Here is a 21,886-nt window from a genome sequence, read left to right as displayed (position 1 = left end):
TTTATTGCCCATCTCTTGCCCTTATTTGATATTTTATCAAAAAATGTTATTTATTTTTATAAATTATATTTAAAAAGTTATTTTTATTGATATTAGGAACGAAAAAGTGCTCGTATCAGCTAGAAACCCTTATTATTATTGCTTTTTTTGGGTTTTGTATTTTGCAAGTTTACATATTTAACACTCAATTAGAGTTACATGCATCCAAGGTTCAAAGTATTGATGCGATACGAATTTCGGTCATATTGTATGGTACTTAGAAATGGTTGATACATACGTTTTTCTTTTAGTTTTTCTTTCAAAGTTTAATTTTTTGGGAAACTTATAAGATATTTTTTATTATTAAAAAAAAGTTAGGTATCCAAAACACCTTCAAAAGATAGGATACGATACGCCCCGTATCAAATGTATTGTATCAATACTTTGAACCATGCATACATCTTTTTTGTGGTGTATCAATTTTGATATTAGATTAAAGGTGGTAGATTCATCAAGCACAATTTCTTAGTTGTGTTTTGCAAGTAAATGCATCTCCTGGATTCTTTTATAAGGCAGTGTTTGGTTGAAATTTGTACTAGTACAAATGCATGGGAGTGCAAATGTAAAAAATGTAAATTCTTATTTAATTTTATTTTCGATTTTACTTTATTCTACTTCATCACTTAATTTACTTCATTGGCAGTGCAATCAAACAAAATATGTTAAAATTTAAAACAAAAGTAGGTAATAATTTACACTCAAATCATTTGCATTGTCATGGTTTTGCATCAGTGCAGCTTTATTTGCATTGCAACCAAACACAACATTAATTTCTTAATGCATGCTTCATAATTTTAGAGTTAACTAATGTTGTCCAAACAATTCTCTAGCTTCGTTAGCAATTAGGAAAGTTGTGATGCTTTCATTTGACTACATTCAACTTTCATTTTTGACTATGAAAGCAAGCTTCGTAACCCGATTCCTCAACCGGGTAAAGAAGATTATTGAAACGGGTTGTGAATGCTCCAACCCCTCTGCAGGGATAAAAATGATCCTCCATCTCTATCATTGATGGAGACGGTTTTCAATATATTTTGGTATAACATAAACAATATTATATATAATTGCAGTTGGAATGGGGCAAGGAATTCATTCCCATCTTTGGTCAAATATCACTACTAATCTTCATCTCCGTCAAGGCAATCTCCATCCTTGATCCCATTGGGTTAGGGAAGTTGGATACCAAGCGAGGATAGGGAAAATTACTATCCCTACTTCAAATTCAATGATAAGTTAGTAAAATACCCTACATTTAATATTAATTTCTAAAATATCCTTAAAATTTTCCCAAATTCCTAAAACCCTAGGATCTTATAATTCTATTTCTAAAATACTTCCAAATTGTCATATCCAATTCCTAAAATAGCCTTAGGTTCCCATAATTCTATTTCTAAAATACCCCCAAATTAGATGTATTTTTAGGTAATTGCCTTAGGGTAGGAAAAATTTAGAAATTCCTTATCCCCAATAGGGAGTATGCTCTACCCCAAACCCGCCCTACCACTAAACACCATGTAGGGGTAGAGTTTCTTAACTATAGGGCATGGATGGGGAGAGGGTGCCCTATCCAATTGCTAGTCATACTGTAGATAACTACTATTAAGCATATTCAAAACCTCTCTTCACATTTGGTGTAAAATTATTATAATGCATATATAAATTACTAAATCAATTTAAGTACCTTATCACCATAGTGCCCTTATTAAGGCTTGGACTAAGAATTGCTCCACCCAATCTAAATGTCCAATAGCTGCTTTTACTTAAAATCTGCTAAATAAATATCGTGCACCACACTGGTCCATACTAGTATCTCCTAATGTAGAGTTAGCCACCAACAACACATCCTTCCTTTCTAGTTGATCAAAACGAGCCTTGGAGGAAAACATTTGCGTGAATCGCTCCTTGTAGTTGTGAAATCCGGATTCAAAAACTGGATTCATGATTGGCTCTGATAGCATTTGTTACATTCCTCTAAACCCAAAGCCTCCAAACTTTAACAAGAGTCAAAATTTGAGACAATATCAAATGTTCCATTACTTCTCAAAATACATAAAATTTTTATTATTCTTATTCATTGGAGTTCAAGAACTGGGATTTACTCTTCACAAAGCACTTCTCACACGGACCTAACAACCACATCCCATTATATATTATCAATTATCTTTCCCATGAATAATAAATACAAGTATGGGAGATGTTTCCAATGTGTAACGTCCGTGTGCGGAGCAGAGCTGGAATCAAAGCTGAGATCATGAGATAGACACACATCATACATCACATATAGGTCTGAATCTGCTCTTTACGTAGGGGTTTTCACTAGGGATGGCAATTTTCCCTATCCTCGACGGGGACCGACTTCCCCGATTCGATGGGATTGGGGATGGGGATTGTTTTGCCAGGACAGGGACAAGGATGGAAATTAATAGGAATTCCCAATTAGGGTCAGGATCGGGGATGGGGATTGAAGTCCTTGCCTCGCCCTGACCCCGATTATATATATTATTTGTATTATATATATTAAAAATATATTATTATATTATTTATATTATATATCAAAATATATTTAAAAAATATTTATTTATTTAAATAAATTTAAATTTCAAATAAATATTATTATTTAAAAAAAATTTAGAGATTAAAAAATTTGGGATGAAGGACAAATTTTATACCCGATAGAGACGGGATATTATTATTGATAGGGATATTTTACTAATAAACGGTGGGGTGCAGCTGTAAGGTCGGTGTGAGGAATGCTCTGTACTGTGAATATCATATCCCAATTCATCACGCAATCCAATATACAGGGTTGAGATCTGCTACCAATCAAATTGTGAATATTATATGAGAATATCTCCCTTCTCATTCCCGTTGTACAAATGTAATGGCCGTTTGTCGCTTTGTTGCGAGACTGGATTTGCTCCTCAGGCGTCCATGGAAAATATTCTGTACGGTGTATTCCCATTTTATTATCACGGGAAGATATTACTATTACTAATACACGACTGTGATGTGATGTGAGGAACAAATCCGAAGATCTTAACTCGCCATTATATATATGCGATAATATTATCGACTTTCATCCAAAATTTGCATGATGCGTAATTCGTTTTCAACTGTCATCAATATTTGACTATTTAAAGCTGATACTTGTCTTAGTTCCGTGCAAGAAATTTGATACTAAAGTTGCCCATTAACCCTAATCTATCTCTTATACTCTGCCGCTGGCCGGTGTCGCCGCTCGCTCTGGTTTGATATTTTATCGGTTCGCCCTTCGTTTTTCTTTTTAACAGAGCTCTCCGGTTTGAACTGAACTGGTGGATAGACGAACTGAACTGAACTGAACTGTACCTACGGAGTACCACCTCAGCCTTTTTTCACTCCTGTTCGAATTGATATATCCTGTCGCCGCCACCGCCGGCCTCTTTTGAGGTATCAGGTATAACATCTCCAGCTTTTTGCTTGTTACTAATAAAATGTTGTGTGGTATGTTCATGCCCAGTCGCCGCCACCGCCGGCCTCCTTATGACTTTCAGGCTCTGTTCATGTCCATTAACCCAATAAAGCAAAACCTCCAGAATGTTTTTTTAACGGTAAATCAAACTCTCCTCAACGATTCAAGTTAATCAACATGTTTATCCAAATCGAGTCGAATTCTAATCGAATATCCAGTAAGATTATTGAATTGAATTCGAATTCGATTGCATCACTGGGTCCTATATGAGTCTTACAACACTGGTGCTTACTGCTTACGTAGATTAAATAAATAACTTGAAAATGGCTTTTATTAGACTTGAATCTACGACTCAGTAAACATTAGAACATTGAACCAATCTTATTATTAGAAACATTTTAAAAGATTTTAGAACTTTGAATGGCTTATATTAATTGTGAAATCCACCAATGCAAGGTAGGTCATATGGCTGATATGGACTTTGCAATTGAATATGTGGCTCATTTAACTCTGTTTTGTGTCAGTCCAACTATGGTCGTATTCTTTATGTGTCCTTCATGCTTTGTTGTTGTTGTTGTTGTTGTTGATTTTGAGTCTCTTCAAGTTAAAAGTTATTTCAAGGAGTAAATTTATGTTAGCATATATATGGTTGTAAACATCAATGTTTTGGAGATGAATGAATGAAATTGCCTTGGCCAAGTAAGGACCCATTTGGGAGTGCTTATTTTTAAGCACTTATTGGAAAACACTTATTTTACATTGGGACCACACCAATAAGCACTTATTTGTGTTTGGGAAATAACTCAATAAGTCTGACTAAGTGCTTTTTCAGGAAATAAGCCTGTTTTGAATATGCTCAAAAATTTGGTTTTTTTTCAAGCACTTTTTTGAGAAAGTACTTATTGCATTTCTGGCCCGCCATGTAATTTTCAAAATGCCTATACTACCCCTGTTTGAAAGAAGCACCTTTTCACCTAACATTCGTAAGTGCTTACTAGGATAAGCACTTATCCTATATTCCTATAAGCACTCCCAAACGGGGGCTAAGAATCCCTACATCTAAATGTCAGTTTTTGTTGTTATTTATTTCCGGCCACTGTAATGTGTATGTGAGCCTATACATTCAATTTTTGTTGTCATTTCAATTGGTATTGAAATGGGTTCCTTTCTTATTTTAATTGAAGAACTGAAGCCCATGAACTGAAACTAAGTTGTTTTAAAGTCATTGTTCCCGTTGTTGGTTTAATCTTGGTTTCATACTCCATAAGGTCACCAACATCATCACCTTTAGTGTTTTTCTCCAAACCTTTTTATCAACTTTCTAGATTTGCAAACCACCATATATTTTTTTCGAAAAGATGGTAACTTTATTGAAGAAAAAAAGGGGTACATAAGAAGATGTACACAGAAATTACAACTCAAGAGTTAAGTAGGAAGAGAACTATCACTGAACAAGACATCCCTGTGAACACCAGCTTTTGCTAGACCATCCGCCTCAGTGTTTAGCTCCCTAGGGATCCAACCCAGCTGTGCATTGAGGTTGAGAAGGATATCCCTTGCTTCAGTCAAAAAATGAGCTAAAGCTCACCGCTCATTGCCATGGTCAGCTAGCCACCTGATTGTATTTGCTGAATCTCCTTTTATGGTGATGTTCTGAAAACTCAGATCTCTTGCAATCCTGATTCCAGTTAGTGCTGCCATAATTTCAGCCTTTGTTGAAGAGGCTATCCCTATTGGTCCACTGAAAGCCCAAATAACTGTGTCATCTCTTCTTCTGAAATTCCACCGTTTCCTGCTGCACCTGGGTTTCCAAATGCGCTTCCATCAAAGTACAAGGTTATCTCCCCTTCTGTCACAGAAGAGTGTGGGGTAGGGAGGATTAAGGATTGCTGTTTGGAGAATAGAAATTCTGCAGCATTTCTTCGGAGGTCAGAAAGTGGAACCCCTTTAAAGTGCTCTAAGTTGGAGGTCCAAACGAAAATTCTATGGGAGATGATAGACAATAGCTCCTCAAAGTTTCTTTCTCTATTGTTGAAGATTCGGTTATTTCTTTCTTCCCAGATGCTCCATAAGATGGCATGTGCTACGGAAATCCATAGAATCCTTCCTCTTTTGCTTAACCTTCTTGCTGTCCATTGTCTTAGACAGTCTATCACATGTTTGGGGAATGTCCAACTAAAATTGAAAAAGTTGAGGAAAAATTCCAGAATTTTCTGGTTTCCTCGCAGTGGATCAGAATGTGATTGACTGATTCCCCGGCTTTTAAACACAAACAACAAACATGTGGGGATAAATAGGAACTTCCTTGGTTCTTTTTCTAGAGAAGATCCAAAGTGTTGATCTTCTTTAGACTGGCTTCCCACGCAAAAAAGAAAACTCTAGAGGGAATGTGAGTGCACCAGACTATCTTTACCGGGAAAAGTTTAGTTAACTGATCTTTCTTGATTAAAGCCCTAAAGAAAGACTTGGTTGAGAACTTACTAGCTGGGTGTAGGGTCCAAACTCGAGTGTCAAGGGTGTTTGGGGAAATGTACACTTCTCTGAGAGTGTAAATGAATCTAGATATTTCCTCAAGTTTATTTTCTCTCAGAGGTCTTCTAAAATCTAGGTTCCAGTTGAGGATAGGACAAGGGAGATGGGAGCTTCTTTGTTTCGGGTAAGGCTATAGAGGTGAGGAAAGGATTCAGCCAAGGTAGAGTCACCCCACCAAACATCAGTCCAGAATTTTATTTTGTCCCCATTTCCCACTTCGTATCTGATAAAGGAGATGAAATTTTGGTAGGTTGAGAGTATACCTTTCCAAGGGTTTATGTCCTTGGTCCGGTTCAAGTGCAACCTGCAATCCCAACTGTTTGCATGTTTCCCGTGCTTGCTGCTGATGATCTCAGTCCAAAGGGCATCCGGTTCCCAAGGTAATCTCCACAACCATTTACTCAAAAGAGCTGTGTTTTTTTCTCTCAAATGACCTATTCCCAAACCACCTTCCTCCTTAAAATTGCACACCTGGGATCAATTCACGAGATGAGATCCCTTTTCCCTACTTCCCTCCATAGAAAATTTCTTTGAAGTCTTTCCAGCTGATTGACAATTTTGATTGTCATTCGAAAGGACGAGAGATAGTATGTGGGCAAGTTTGCCAAAGAAGCTTTGATTAGGGTGAGTCTCCCACCTTTGGACAAGTATTCTCTTTTCCACGTGGCCAGTTTTTTTTTTTTCACATTTTTCTATTACTGGATCCCAAAAAATTTGAGTCTTTGGGTTTCCTCCAAGGGGCATTCCAAGATAGGAGAAAGGAAGGCTTTCAACTTTATAGCCAAGAATTTCCTTGAAATTGTTTAGGGACTAAATGTTTGCTACATTCAGCCTTGCAATACTGCTCTTAGAGAAGTTAACACGGAGCCCCAAAATCCATTCAAAATAGATTATGATCCTTTTCAAGTTGACGACAGTGTCTTCTCCAGTCTCTGAAAACATCATAATGTCATCTGCAAATTGAAGGTTTGTCATCTGAATTGAATCTCTTCCAACTTTGAAACCCCTCACCAACCCTAACAGATTTTCCTTCCTCACCAATTGGCTGAAAATTTCCATTATGAGAGTGGAGAGTAAGGGGGAGAGGGGACATCCTTGCCTTAATCCCCTACTAGCCTTGAAGTAGCCTTTAGGTTGCCCATTGATTAGAACTGAGAACCACGTGGTTTTAACGTATCCCTCCACTCACTGTATCCATCTTCTTCCAAATCCCATTAGCCTTAGTGTTTCTAATAGACATTCCCAATCCACTTTGTCGTATGCTTTTTCCAAGTCTAGCTTCATAATCACCCCCGGCTTGCCATTCATTTTCCTCTCTTCCACGCATTCGTGTGCTATCAGAATGCTATTGACAGTTTGCCGTCCTTTTACAAATGCAAATTGATTAGGCGAAATGATCTCACCTAGAACTTCATCTATTCTCCTAGCAGCACCTCTGCTAGAATTTTGTAAACACTTCCCACTAAATTGATTGGTCCGAAATCTTTCACTTCAGGAGTACCTTGTTTTTTTGGAATCAAACATATGAAGTTGGAGTTATTCCCCTTATTTAATATGGCCGAGTGGTAAAAGTCTTTAAACACCTCTAGCAAATCTTGTTTAATGGTATTCCAGCAAATCTGATAGAAAAAAAAGAGGAAATCCATCTAGCCCTGTTGCCCTGTCACCGTCCATATTAAAGACTGCTTCCATCACTTCTTGTTCTTGAAATTCCCTTTCTAACCAGATTTTACTTATTTTTGAAAATTTTGAACCTTCCCAAGAACTTAGATGAGAATTTCTACTTTCAGTCTTTGAATAGAGATCTTTGAAAAAACTTACAAAGGCTTTAGAGATTTATTCGGGGTCCTCCTTCTCTCTTTGCTTGATTTTTATTTTTGAGATGTGATTCCTTTTCCTCCTTCCAGAAGCATATATGTGAAATGGAATTTTTATCTCCCTCTTTCAGCCTTCTGATCCTTGATCTTTTTCTCCAATACACTTCTTCATGCCTTACCACCTTTTCCCATTCTTGTCTTAAGATGGTTGTCCTTCTTCTTCCACTCTCCTCTAATTGGCCAGTTTGCTCCTTTTGGTCCAAGTCTTCTAATTCTGATAGTAAGAGTAATTCCTCTTCCTTTAAAGCTTTAAATTCCTCTTTCCCCCACCTTTTTAGATTCCTTTTACATACTTTAGCTTTTCCAGAAATGTGTGACTTGGCCAGCCTTCCACTTTGCATTCCTCCCACCAGGTTGCCACCTTCTTGGAAAAATCTTTATGCTCAGTCCGGAATTTTTCCAATCTGAAAGGGGTTTTCCTTGAAGCTTCAGATTTGTGGTAAGAGAAATTGGCTAATGATCAGAGATGCATCGGGGCCTGATCTCTTGATAGGTCAATGGATAGAGATCTTTCCGTTTTGGCGATATTAGAAATCTGTCTAGCCTGCACCTTAAAGCATTCTCCTGCATGTTGGATCAGGTGAAATTACGATTTCTAAGGGGAAGGTCATGCAACCTGTGTCTAGAAATGAATTTGGAGAAATCCCTCGTACTTCTGTTTACTCTTTTCCCATTTGAGTGCTCATAACTGAATTTAGTGACATTGAAATCCCCACCCACAACCCAAGGGATGTCTGCCTGGTCATGAAGGGAATCCAATTCCTCCCAAAACTGATTCCTCTTTGAGGGGGTGTTTGGACCATAAACCGCAGTTAGGATCCAGGTGAAATGTTCTTCCTTGTTATTGAACAGGACTGAAATCATGAAATCACCTTTGTCTATTTCTACTCCGGACACTACATCTCTCCACATTATGATAATCCCTCCTGAGGTGCCTGTGGCCGGAAGGGCTGCCCAATTTCTACCTGTTGTTCCCCAAATTGATTTTACCAATCTCCTGTCCACGAATTCTTTTTTTTTTTGTTTCCTGCAAGAGAATTATGTCAGGATTCTCTCTTCTCAACGTGTATTTCACTATGCTTCTCTTGACATCACCACCCAACCCCCTTACGTTCCAGCTCAATATCTTCATTTGTTGACTTTAGCTGGCTTTCCCTTAATCTTCTACTCTCTTCCCCTCTGCTATCTGCATTTTGGCCCATTATCCCCCATTGCAGATGCTTTAATTCCCTATTGGTTCTTTTTCTTTTTCCTTGCTTTAAATCGTTTACTTCCTTAGGCTCACAAGCTTCCTTTGTGTTCTTTCTTTCCAAGCTCGAGATCCCACTGGTTCCACTACAGTGAATTCCTAGTTTCCCTGCCATCTCTATTACTTTAGTTACTTTCCGTTTTTCCTTTTCTTGACTTGCTGTAACTTTGTCCCCTGCTATGACCAGCGAAGTTCCCTTTGGACCAGAACTGCGATCGTGAATACTGGGATTGTCCATCAGTTGGGATTGTTGGTCGCCTGAACCTGGATCACAAGTAAACAAATGGCTACAGTGAGAAGGAGGAAAGCTACAATGATTTCTCATCTGTTTTCCACAAACCACCATATATTCCTCTTAACCTTAATTTCATTATAGATTGTTTTAGATACATCAAGTGATCTCTCATCTGTTTTCCACAAATAGAAAATTTTACCAATCTTAAACAATTTCCAGCCATGTAGGTGCACGCTACCTTAGTTTTCTAGGTATGAGGACATCTTCATTCATATTTCTTTCTTCTCTTATTGGCTATGATCATATGCTCAACTAATAGCAATTTCTAATGGTGGTTTCCTCAAATTCCTTTGCACTTCCTCTTAAATTCATTTGTGTTAATCACTTATATTTTGGATCAAGTGATCATTGATTTTTTCAAGTGCAGAGAAGGGGTGAGAGTTAAAGCTTACTCTGCTTTCAGTTCATCATGGGAAATGGTTCAGTATAAACAGGATCATACAGTGGGTTGCTTACTCTGTTATGCTTTTGTTTTCCCTGTTATGCATTACTCATGCGTTGAAGAAAACAAAATATCTGGATTTTGATATCTATTGGAAGAAATTTGAGGAAAAGTACCATTTCTCTTGCCAATGTACTGCTGACCTAATTGCCATCAACAGTGCAGATTTTATCATCACAAGTACATATCTAGAGATTATAGGAAGGTAAGTCCATTATCTGTCATTTTGTATTTGAAATGGTTTGTGCTGTAGGAATTATTTTTTCTATTTCTGCTGGCCTATACTGTATTGTTCTGATGTTTCATCTATGATGGCCTTTCTCGAAATAAAAGAAAACTAAATATTACATTTTCTAATATGTAGTCACTTCATTAGTTCCTTTGTGGCAGAACTTCAAAACATATATATAAACTTAAATTAAAAAAGCATTATTCCAGCTATAAAATTTCCAAATCATGTATCTATATAATATTCCTAAGTTTTCTATAAATGTTGAGGGATTTTTTTTTTCAATCCAATTTTCTGAATCTTGTAATAGATAGAGAGACATAATTTTTTCCAATTTGACTGATGTATATTGTGGTTTTTGTCTGCATGTATAGTTTCCCCCATGTAATCTGAGGTTTTTGGTCCTCCTTCCTTTTATAATAAAGTTCTTATTTAATTGTAAAAATAAATAGTAATATTCCCATGGATCACTTGTTTCTGCAATACCCTTTCTTTTCACCTGGCTTTTGCACAAGATAACCTTCCATGGTAAATTAGGCTGATTCATGGATTCCTCTTACCTTTTTCTTCATTACCAAAATTATTCTTAAAAATTGCTCCATTGTAATCTCACAAAATTTTTTCTTACCCCATTTTTGTTCTCCAACATACATCATTCTTCTAATACTTTACAGGTCTTGGAAAAACTACTTAGATTGGACAGAGGCAGAGGCAAACACAGGTGAAACACCGATCCTAACCTGGGATTTCTGAGTTAAAACTATGCGAGTGAAGGTGGTCTTACCATTTTACTTTTCTTTCAAAGATGCCTGTATACCCTGCATTCAATTTCTTAACTGTTCAGCAATTTTCATTTCCACTATTTGTTTATTAACCTTTTTGCATTTCTAATCAATCTTCATTCGAGAACTTCTTTCAAAAGCTCAATCAAATAGATCTGGAAGCTGCATTAAAATGAAAAAGAGGATATTCAAATTATAAAAGGAATTGAGGAAGATGCTTTAAACAATCCATCTTCAATAAGAATACTACCTTAATGAACAGAACAAATACAGATAAACATATTAAAAAAATGGTTAGGAAGATGTACAAGTCATAACCATACACCAAGATGAAATTTTGACAAAATTTATAGTACTAGAGATAATGGTCAGAAGCTAAATTAGATTAATGGATAGATATTTGTTTGTTTTTATGAAAGAGACTATTGATAGGCTTCTGGTCATGGACATTGAACATTTGATTGTGCCTCATCTTCAATGAAAATGAAATGTTTACTCATGTAATAAGTGTCAACATTTAGGAGTTAAATCATGTAATCAGGTATTTCCTTGAGTATATCATGTAGAAAATGGGATCCATGGCCCATTTTCTATATGCTATTTAAGCTCTCTACTGACTTTCTTTTCGGCAGTAATGGCCTGTCAATAGGTATTTCCCTAAGCTACATTTAGGTTCTTTTTGCAATTCTTCCTTGATCCAGCATATGTATTGCTTTATTTGGCCTTTGTTTTTTATCATTTAAGTGGACTATTGGCTTGTAGTTATTTGGTGTTTTCTTGGGTTGAAAAGAAGCAGGCTTTGGAAATGTTGGGATTCATTTTGAGAACAACTTATTTTTCCTTTTTATTTATTTATTTTTAATTTGAGCTTATAAACTTTCCAGGTTCTGACAGAGCTACATATATGCTTTTTTTGTACAAAAACTAAAAACAGAGCATTATATTAACACAGCAAAATGGTTTACATCCAGACCATCTTCTGGCAATTGATAAATTCTGTTGGTGCCACTTTACACACATCATATGCTATATTATGAGCCATCAGGTTTAGACTTATTGAAAGCATTTACTTATAGCTAAGACTTGATCCTTCAGAGGTTGCTCCATCCAGTCACACTAAATATGAGAATTCTGCAACTTCACCACCACATTTGCAGCATCTGCGAATAGAATAACATGACTAATTGGGCTAGTATGCTTCTGCTGTCCAGGTATGTTCAATGCCCTCTCTGGCATGGGAGGTGGTGGTCAAGTGGACCCTACAGCTGCCAACAATGCCAACACAGCCCTCTACACTACCTTTGCCGTCTTCGGCATTCTTGGCGGTGGAATTTATAACATCCTCGGGCCCCATCTCACCCTCTTCTCTGGATGCTGCACTTATGTCCTCTATGCTGGTTCTTTCCTCTACTACAACCATCACAAAGACCAGACCTTTGCCATTGTTGCCGGTGCCTTTCTTGGTGTTGGTGCCGGCCTCCTGTGGGCTGGCCAGGGTGCTATCATGACATCTTATCCTCCTCCAGCACGAAAGGGCACCTATATCTCACTCTTCTGGAGCATCTTCAACATGGGCGGGGTCATAGGTGGGTTGGTTCCATTTATCCTCAATTACCACCGCATTGAAGCTGCTACTGTCAATGACTCCACTTATATTGTCTTCATGTGCTTCATGTCTGCTGGTGCTATCCTCTCTTTGGCAATCTTGCCACCCAGTCGTGTCATTCGCGATGATGGCACCAAGTGTACTAGCATTAGGTACTCTAATGTCTCCACTGAGGCCATTGAAATTCTCAAGTTATTCTTGAATTGGAAGATGCTTCTCATAGTTCCTGCCGCCTGGGCTAGCAACTTCTTCTACAGCTACCAATTTAATAATGTGAATGGGACTCTGTTTAATCTGAGGACCAGGGGTTTGAACAACGTATTCTATTGGGGAGCCCAGATGTTGGGATCGATAGGTATTGGTTATATCTTGGATTTTAGTTTCCAGAGTCGGGGGATTAGGGGGTTCGTCGGGGTTGGGATTGTTGCTCTGCTTGGAACCGCTATTTGGGGTGGTGGGCTTGCCAAGCAGTTGACATATTCTCGCCACAATCTCCCTGCAAAATTAGACTTCAAGAACTCAGGAGTGGATTATGCTGGACCGTTTGTGTTGTATTTTAGCTATGGCTTGTTGGATGCCATGTTCCAGAGCTTGGTTTATTGGGTGATTGGATCCTTGGCTGACGATTCTGAGACACTTAGCAGGTAGTTGTCATATTGATTACGAGTTCTGTGAAATTCAAAATACTTTGCCTGTACTCTGTACAATTTTTATACGCGTTTCATCATTGGTTAAGTGTAGGTACAGTGGTTTCTACAAGGGAGTGCAAAGCGCAGGAGCCGCTGTTGCTTGGCAGGTTGATACTCACAACGTCCCCTTCTTGTCCCAGTTGATTGTGAATTGGTCTCTTACTACTTTAAGCTATCCGTTGCTGTTGTTGCTAATCATGTTGGCAGTAAAGGACAGCAACAAAGCTGAGGAGGGAATCACTGAGGATGCTGTTCGACCTTCACTTCCTCTTGCTGTTGAATGTGCCTAATAAGTCCACCCAATAAATCCCATACATCTCTTTTTTTTTTTTCTTTAATTTTTTAGCCCTTTGGCAGAAATTCTTATAGGAAAGAAGCAATTAATTCTCAGAGCTATGCATATAATTTTTTTTTTGTTTCTGATTAAGATTGGAAACCTAATCCACATCATGTATTTATAATTTTGAAGGGTCCAACTATACTACATTTACTAATATTTGTTCCATGTTGATTCAAGATTTCAATTAATCACATTAAAGATGTCACATGATCTAGTTATATTTTATTGGTTCACATTTCATAAGATGCACTTATTATTATATCAGTTGTGAGGTGCTGTTTAATGACTGGTTCACATTTTTTGCTGCATGGTGTAGTTGATGCATCGTGGATTTTGCCTTTAATGAATCTTCGTTTGCTTAATCCCTCACCAAAAGAAAAAAAAATCGGTATGCTTAGTCATGGTTATGCACATCTGAACAATGTAGATTTAGCTCAGACTGGACGGGTTGGACTGTGAAGGCTTTGAACTGGTGGCCTTATCGGGTCCTATTGAATGATGATGATTTTGGTGGTTTTTTGGTGGGCTGGACGGGCAAACCACCTAATTAACTGTTAAGACTGGGACCTGTGGGGCATTCCAGTTTATAGTTCGGTTTGAGTCTTACAACACTATCTAAATATCTAATCTTGGTGTAACAAAACACATTACTACCATGTTCTGATATTTTATTTCCAATCTCAGCATTGTTTTGCTGCCCTTTAAATTGGGCAAAATTTATCAGTTAATAGAATATGGTAGCGTTTATCAAATTAGACGTGGGAATGTCAAATTAAGAACAATATTTGATGAAGTCCCACAACTATACAAAACTGAAAGTGCAGACTGGTTTATGGCTTTTTGCAAATGCTTGATGTTGGGGAAGCTGGAATTTAGAAGGGTCGATGATTTCGTAAAACCAAATACTGGATTAATTTCCTCATTGTAGGTTAAAATTATAAAAGCCTAAGTTTGCACCATCGTGAGCGAAGGATATTTTCGTCACTTCCGAGGTTTAGATTCCTTCCGCCTCTTCCCTTCTGTCTATGAGAGATGGGGGGGTGGAGAGGAGTCTCTGACGCATATCAAGTTCAAAGTGGGGGATGGTAGTAGAGCTTCACTTTGGGAGGACATTTGGTGCTTGGTCAGCCCCAATCCGAGGACTTTCCATACAAGGTCTAAAAGTTTGATATTATATGTTTCATATCGGGTGTGTCGTATCGTATCAGGAACTGTTTAAAACCCCAAACAAAAAACATTTCAAACTTTGACTATTTTCAGGGGTTAGGCATGCTTAAAACCAACCCCTCATGAAATTTTGAAAAAGAAAACTTAAAATAACAAAGTTTTGAAGTAGCGAAACACTCGATGCACCGGTTTGTACGTATTGGGTGTATCGACATCTTTGCTTTCTATGCTTTTAATAGAGATGGTGTGGTAAGTGAGTTCATGGAGACTGAATGGCCATTTAATTTGGACCCCAAGCTTTAGGAGGAATCTTAATGTTTGGGATGTGGATGTTTTGCAAAATCTGCTGATGCGCTACGAGAAGTTGAAGTCAATCCGAGCTCGAGTGATGCATGGGTTGTGGGCTTGTGAAAAGAATACACTCTTCACTACAAAATCTTGTTATTCTGCTGTCATGGGGTGTGGTATCAAGGTTGCCAAGTCTTGGATTTGGAAGGTACGGGTTACCTCAAAAACTGTGGATGTCTTGCTGAAGCAAGGTTTAAAATTTGAGGAAACTTGTAGCTTTTGCAGATCAGCAGCTGAATCTGTCAACTGTTTGTTAATTTACTGCCCTTTCTCACATCAGGTGTGGTGCCACTTCTTTGGGCTTGTAGCTGATCTGTTATCATCTTGGAGGTGTGGTGTCTTTTCATCCAAAGGAGAACTACTTTTAGAGAAATCATAACTTTGTTTGATCCTATCATAAATAATCAATAAAATGAAAGTTTTGGTTTCTATCCCTACTATTGAGGAGGTGCGTCCTGTTGTTATGTGGCCTGATGGGATACTTGCCCTTGTTTACCAAAGGTTTTGGGATGGGGTGAGGGGGATATTTATGATTTTTTATGCAAATTCTTTTCGAATAAAAAGCTGTTTAAGGATAATTACTCACACTTTCATTACCCTTATTCCTAAGGTCTCTGATCTGAGCGTAGTTAAATATTATAAGCCTATTGGCTTGTGTAATGTCTTAAATTTTATCTAGACTTAAATTAGCTTTAGATAAATGTTTTTTAGTGAATTTAATTTCGTTTCCGCTACGCAGATTCATGATAATATTATTATTACCCAAGAACTTGTGTATTTCTTGAAATCTAGAAATTCTTGCTGGTGGAGGAACCATGGCCCTTATGTTGGGTCTAAGGTCTATGACACTATTGAATGGGGCTAATTGTTGTAGGCCCTTAGGGCTTTAGATTTTTGTGAGGATTGAAAGTTCACACCTGCTCCCCACAGAACGTGCCCCAAAAACACCCCACATGCACATATCAGCGTGCACTGGGAACATCTCCCATATTTATCGTTGAGAAATGTTTTCAATACACAGTTGGGATGTGCTGTGGGATGTTTTTGGGGCACACTCTATGGAGTGCAGATGTGAATTCGAGGATTGATGTCTTCATTGATTTTGAAAGCTAATAAAGAGATTAAGCTTCTTGCAGTTTGTATCAGTAATGATGTTCCTCCTATTTCTCACTTGTTTGTTGGTGATGTTCATTTTGAAAAAGTTAACAGGTTAGAAGATGCTAATTTCTTACATTTATTAAAAGAGTTTTCAAACCTTTCTGAATTGTTATCTAATAATTTTAATAAATCTAGAATTTTGCTTAGTAAGAGCACCCACTACAAAGGTGTGAAATGTTAGGAAGACAATTGAAAACCTCTCATTTAATTTGGAAGAAAGTAATCTGTATTTACAATTTATTTTGGAGAGAATGAAAGTTAAACTTAGTAATTGGAAAGATTCTTCTTCATCCTATGTGGGAAGGAAGGTATTGGTGCAATCTGTTCTTCAAACCATTCCCATTCACTGCATGAGTATTGTTCAATTTTCTAAAAGAAATACAAATGATAATGAGAAAAATTCAATGAAGATTTTGGTGGAATTAGCCAGAGAGCAAACATTCTTTGAAATGGTTAAGTTGTTATAGACTTTGTGCAAGGAAGGGGGTTTAAGGATTCAAAAGGGCTATGTTGGTGAATGAAGCTTTAATTAGTTAGTTTGGAGATCTTTGATTAGGGAAAACAATCTTTGGGTGAAACTATTAAGGCCTTGTTCGCATTTCAGTAAATGTACTTATCTAGACAAATGTTTTTTGAGAAACACTTATTTGGATAAGAGTATTTATCAATGTTCTTTTATTCCCTAGGTGTACAATGACCGATTTATCTAAAATCATGACATTATTGAAGGGATTGTCCCATAATGTATTAGTGGTTATTGGTGTGCATGGCTAGGTAATTTACCCAAGTCTAAAGAGACTATTACTTTCCCAGGTAAAGTAGCTACTTGGAGAATCATTCTTTTTTGTGGAACCCACTAATATCAAAAAATGAATGTGAGTTTATTTCTTTTCCATTGGACCTACCAACATTTCTGCCCCTACTTCCTGGAAAACGAAAAGGCCTAAAGAGTACATATCTCACAAATAATGAGAAAATTCCCCAAAAGATTGGTTCTACAGCTTTTAATATTTGGAAATCTATGGGAAAAGATTTACTTGATTTTTTTTTTCACTAAATTGGGGTTCAGGTTCATTGTGATTCTTCTTTGAATGTGTGGAACATTGCTCTGATTGACCAAAACTCTTCTTTAGCAACATCCTATGCCCCCCCCCCCCCCCCCCCCTAGCAAGGATGCTTGATTTAATCACTCCAGTGGAGAGGGATCCTGGAATAGAGAGAAAATTGCTTCAAAATTTTCAGACGGGAAGACTCGTGAGATCATAAATACTCATACTTTTAGAAGGGGTCATGATAAGGTGGGGATTTTTCGGTTAATGATTTTTGCTTATCTAAATGGAAACATGATAAAGTCTCACCTAGATTCAAAGTTTTTCAATGAGGAATTATTAGGGGTTTTGTGCTTGTAAAAGATGAGTTGTATAAAAGAGGGATTGTCTCTAATAGAGTTTGTTCCATTTGTTTTGTTCATGCCCTTTGACAAGAGCCATTTTATTGCAAGCCCTTGGGGTATGTCTTTGACTACTGATCATTTCAATATAATTCTGCAGTTGATATTTTCACTTATATTATGAACCTATTTTCTAACAATTCTGAGCTCACTTGTATCATTTGGCTTTTCTGTATTTGATGATGATAAATTTGTTGTGGCTGTAGGTGGCTCTTTGGGTATGGTTAAGGACAGTTATGAGGCTGAGCTGACTGCTATGTATTCAGTACTCTCTTGCTAAGCAGAAAGGATGGAAAGTTGTTGGCTTTGAAGTCAAATTCACAAAATGTTTTATCTGCTTTCTTAGTGCTGTGTTGCTCATCTAGATCTGTTTAAGTCTATTTTGGTTCTGTTTCTTGTAGTTATTGGTTGTACATAGAGCTGCTATTCATGATCTGTGTTCCGGTTGAGCTTTTGCAAAATTTGAATGGATTCGATCCGGCCCGAGTGTGAAGCAATGTAAAATGTTCATGGGCCAAGCCTGAAGCCTGGCCCGTGAACAGGTCTAAGAATCTCGTATGGTGCCTTGTATGGTGCGACAATCCATGTCTACCCTTCTTTCTCCTCTCTTTTTCTTTGAAATCATTTGATGTAGGCGCACATCCGCATGCACGCGGCAGGCAGTGGCACTCAGGGCGGATCTAATGAGGGCGCATGCAGAAAAGGGGTCGGCACGTGACACGGAGCCAGTGGTGCAGCCGCATGCGGTGGCTTTGGATGGCCGTGCTCCTCAGGGCTGGACCACATCCTGACTGTCCGAGCCCACCTATCTCTAGGCGGCCTCAATTATAAATAAGGGCAATCCTCTCAAGATAAACATATAAACTCTGGATTGCTAAGAGCTCTACTGCTTTGTGTGACCTTATTTGAGGACTCCTTACTCAGGTCTCATCCACCTCCTACTACCCCCATACTAGTTTAATCGTCGGAGTCTCCGCCTCGAGTTAGCGCGTAGGGCCTCTAACGTCTTCTCTCTCTTCGCAGGTCTGACCTACCAGCCCCCGACCACGATAGACCTCATACTCATCAACCACCTTTCGACTTAAAAGCAAAATTACCTTGTTATCCTCTGTCCATCCTAGACCACAACATCATCCATATGTGCCCATCTGTAAAAGGATTTTATTTAACTTTTTATTGTTTTCATCACTCTTCGGTTAATTATGAGAGGTCTTGTAGATTTTTAGTTAGTATACTACTTTCATGATTCATCACTCTGACGACGGAAGACCACACACGCTAACACACAAAGGACTCGACCAAACTGTAACGGCCAAGGACCACACACACGACGACCTAGCCAGACGATAACGGCCGAGGTCCAGCGCAGCTTAGACAGAAATCCCGGTGGGAATGACGCCCCTACCACGCATGGCTGGAGGGCAGTAAACGAACTCCGCCCCTTGGAGTCAACAACGACACATCGAGCCGAAGGCACCCGGATACCCATACATTCCTTTGTCGTAGTAGAGTTGGCCAAGAGCCTCAACCGACTCGGCCGAGGAGGAGCAAAGGGCTCTACAGGACCAGGTACCACCGAGCTCTACAGGACCGGATACTCATACATTCCTTTGAAGCTGAATCCAAATCAAACCCAAACCAACCCGACTACCACCGCTATTAAAAGTGACTTTCTTGTGAACTATCATTTTCTTGTTATTCACCCCATTCCAATTCTAATCCTATTTAAGTATGAGTTTACATCTGCATAGAGTTGATATGCATCCGCTATTAGTTGGTTCCAGTATTATCTGTTTATTAAAAAGTTATATAGTCAAGTTTCATAGAAGTTATTTTCAATTCATTTCAGGGGTGCTTGATTCATGGTTGTATTCAAGGATCAAAGTATCGGTATCAGACAAGTCGGATATAGATATAGATACACTTTAGAAATGTAAAAAGGATATATAAATATTTGGATACACTAGAGAAATGCATACAAATCACACAAATACATTAATAATATTAAACCAAAGGCTGAATTATCTATGAATAAGATATAAACACATGAGAAATGCATACTTCAATAGGTTATATGAAGAGAAATATTACAATAAACAATACCGTGACTCTAGAACATTCAAACATCATACAATAATTATTACTCTTTTAATTGTTATTAATTTTTGTGAATATTTATTAATTTAGTATTTAATTTAAATAATTACTCTTTTTAAATAATAAATAGGTTTTTCATTTTTAACATATAATGCTTTAATTTTACATATAATTGTAAAATAAAACAAATAAATCATTTAAGGTATATGAAATAAATTATTTACAATTTTAAGTTTTTATTAAATTTTTTTGGGGAAATTAAATCTTAAATTATTCATTTCAGTTTTTTATAATTATAATTTTTTGTTTCCATTAATTTTGTTGGAAAAATTTATTTATTTAGTATTTTTATATAGTAACTCTATTTTTTATGTTTTCATTTTTAACATGTAATTATGTGTAAAATAAAATATATAAATCATCTAAGGTAGATGAAATATATTATTTTTATAATTTATAATTTTTATTAATTTTTTAGAAAATTAATCTTAAATGATTTATTTCAGTTTTCATAATACTATTTTATTTAATTATTATTAAAGATGAAGAACAATCCAAAGGTAGTCATCAATATATAGTTTTGTCAAAATAGGCACGGATACGCCTCCGTATCGGTGTGTATCGGATCATGGGATACATATCCAATCCTGGTGTATTCTGTATCCATGACCACAGATACAGATACAAGATACCTTGTATTAGGAGTACCATATTGATACCTTAATCCTTGGTTGTATTCATTTTTATTTGATTCACGAATAATGTATTATACTGTCACGTCATGGAAAGGCACCCCGAGGAATCTAAGTCCCACATAGACAAGGAGGCACACCCCACCAGGGAAAGTCGGACCTCCCGAGAATCTTGGTTGGTGACTTCATCCCGTCATCCCCGTAGACCTCATCCGACAAGAACAAGGATGCTTGGTTATTTAAAGGCACCTCCCCCTCAAGATAAAGGACTTTGGCTCTTCAACATTTTGCTCATATGCATTCCTTGGTTCAGACTAGCTCACCCTCAACATCTCAAATCAACCGCTCTCAACTCTTGTTACTGATTTGAGAATTAGAGTGTCTTCCTAAGGGACAATTCCTCAGGCCTTTGAACCTTTCTGTGGTTGCAAGTGACCTTGGTGCATGACTTCTTCCTTCCACCTTGGCTTTGTTCGGTTGGTAAGAATTTATTTGATTATGTCATCGGTTCGATACATCTTGGATTAGACAACATCCGAGGTTCAAAATATCAATATGCCCAATACACCGATAGGGGTGTATCAGGCATTTCAATACTTGTTTTATTACTTTTTTTTTTCAAAACTGATTCAGGGGAGCCGGTCTAGGACCCCTCCATCCCCTGAACCAGTCAGACCTCCGATATACCCACTGTAGGGGCGTATTGGAAGGGTCCTGGGACGATACGTATCGACCGATACGTAATGATACTTTGAACCTTGACAACATCATTTTCATCCCTGAAAAATGTTTTCATGATGTAATTAAGAATACCATGTAATTATATGGTATGGCTCATTTACCTCTATAGCTCTATTAGATGAATGTTGATGACACCATCCAAAGAAGATAGTTAAATTGACGTATGTACACACACACAATGTTCATGATATCATCAGTGCTCACATTTTATGGTTCAAAAATGAACTATGAACAAAATAGTTTCCTTTTCATTGTGTGGTTCCAAAAAAATATTGTTAAAAGAATGATTGGCTGGCATTTTTCTGGAATCGTCTCCTTTGAACTGAATTTGAAAAAAAACTATAAAAAATAAAAAAGCTATCGATATTGTCAGATAAGCCTCTACGGGCATATTGGGCATATCGATATTTTGAACCTTGATATGAAGAAGTCTTATTATCACATAGATGTATGCATTTTCTTCCTTTTTTTCTTTTTCTATCATTAGAATGAAATTTTGCTTGAAAATGGGTCAATATTTGTAACTGAGAATAGAAGCATTTTTAGAAAGTTTCTATCAACTTTGATAGGAAGAGGAAATAGATAACATAATTTTAGATTTGTCAAATTTATTATTAACCATACCTTTTACTACTTTTTTAAAACTTTTTCTTGTTCTCTTTCTCTCCATCTAGTCTCTGTTGTGTATATTACAGATTTCAG

The 21,886-nt window shown here is 37.3% G+C and overlaps 1 protein-coding gene and 2 long non-coding RNA genes across 7 annotated transcripts; all 3 read left to right on the top strand.

The window, feature by feature from the left end:
* The first annotated feature begins 3,117 nt into the window (after positions 1-3,117).
* On the top strand, positions 3,118-10,952 carry LOC148855189 (uncharacterized). Of its 2 annotated transcripts, none has more exons than XR_016094794.1 (3): positions 3,118-3,475; positions 9,806-10,090; positions 10,789-10,952. It is a non-coding gene; the product is annotated as an uncharacterized LOC148855189 (long non-coding RNA). The 2 variants fall into 2 exon arrangements; XR_016094795.1 differs by having other exon boundaries at positions 3,202-3,475; positions 9,336-10,090.
* Positions 10,953-11,780: 828 nt separating this feature from the next.
* Positions 11,781-13,749, top strand: LOC148855188 (UNC93-like protein 1). 4 transcript variants are annotated; one of them, XM_088940957.1, is made up of 3 exons: positions 11,781-13,146; positions 13,244-13,298; positions 13,399-13,749. In XM_088940957.1, exons 1-3 carry the CDS (start codon positions 12,110-12,112, stop codon positions 13,399-13,401), a joined length of 1,095 nt encoding a protein of 364 aa, XP_088797083.1. In that variant the 5' UTR covers positions 11,781-12,109; the 3' UTR covers positions 13,402-13,749. The 4 variants fall into 4 exon arrangements, with proteins under 4 accessions (XP_088797083.1, XP_088797080.1, XP_088797082.1 ...); XM_088940956.1 differs by having other exon boundaries at positions 11,935-13,146; positions 13,239-13,298; XM_088940954.1 differs by having other exon boundaries at positions 13,244-13,749.
* A 1,168-nt stretch (positions 13,750-14,917) lies between these two features.
* LOC148855187 (uncharacterized) lies at positions 14,918-18,115 on the top strand. The gene is made up of 3 exons (XR_016094823.1): positions 14,918-15,194; positions 15,327-15,376; positions 17,861-18,115. It is a non-coding gene; the product is annotated as an uncharacterized LOC148855187 (long non-coding RNA).
* Positions 18,116-21,886: the final 3,771 nt, after the last annotated feature.

Source organism: Nelumbo lutea, chromosome 4, assembly GCF_056320005.1.
Source record: "Nelumbo lutea isolate HS-2025 chromosome 4, American lotus-T2T, whole genome shotgun sequence".
NCBI lineage: Eukaryota > Viridiplantae > Streptophyta > Magnoliopsida > Proteales > Nelumbonaceae > Nelumbo > Nelumbo lutea.
This window is presented reverse-complemented; position numbering and strand designations above follow the sequence as displayed.

What these genes read in the sequence shown, in the direction of transcription:
- LOC148855188 (XM_088940954.1), top strand. Translation starts at nt 12,110, where the DNA reads ATGTTCAATGCCCTCTCTGGCATGGGAGGTGGTGGTCAAGTGGACCCT. An exon ending in GATTCTGAGACACTTAGCAG is followed by an intron (nt 13,147 to 13,243) that starts GTAGTTGTCATA and finishes GGTTAAGTGTAG; the next exon opens with GTACAGTGGTTTCTACAAGG.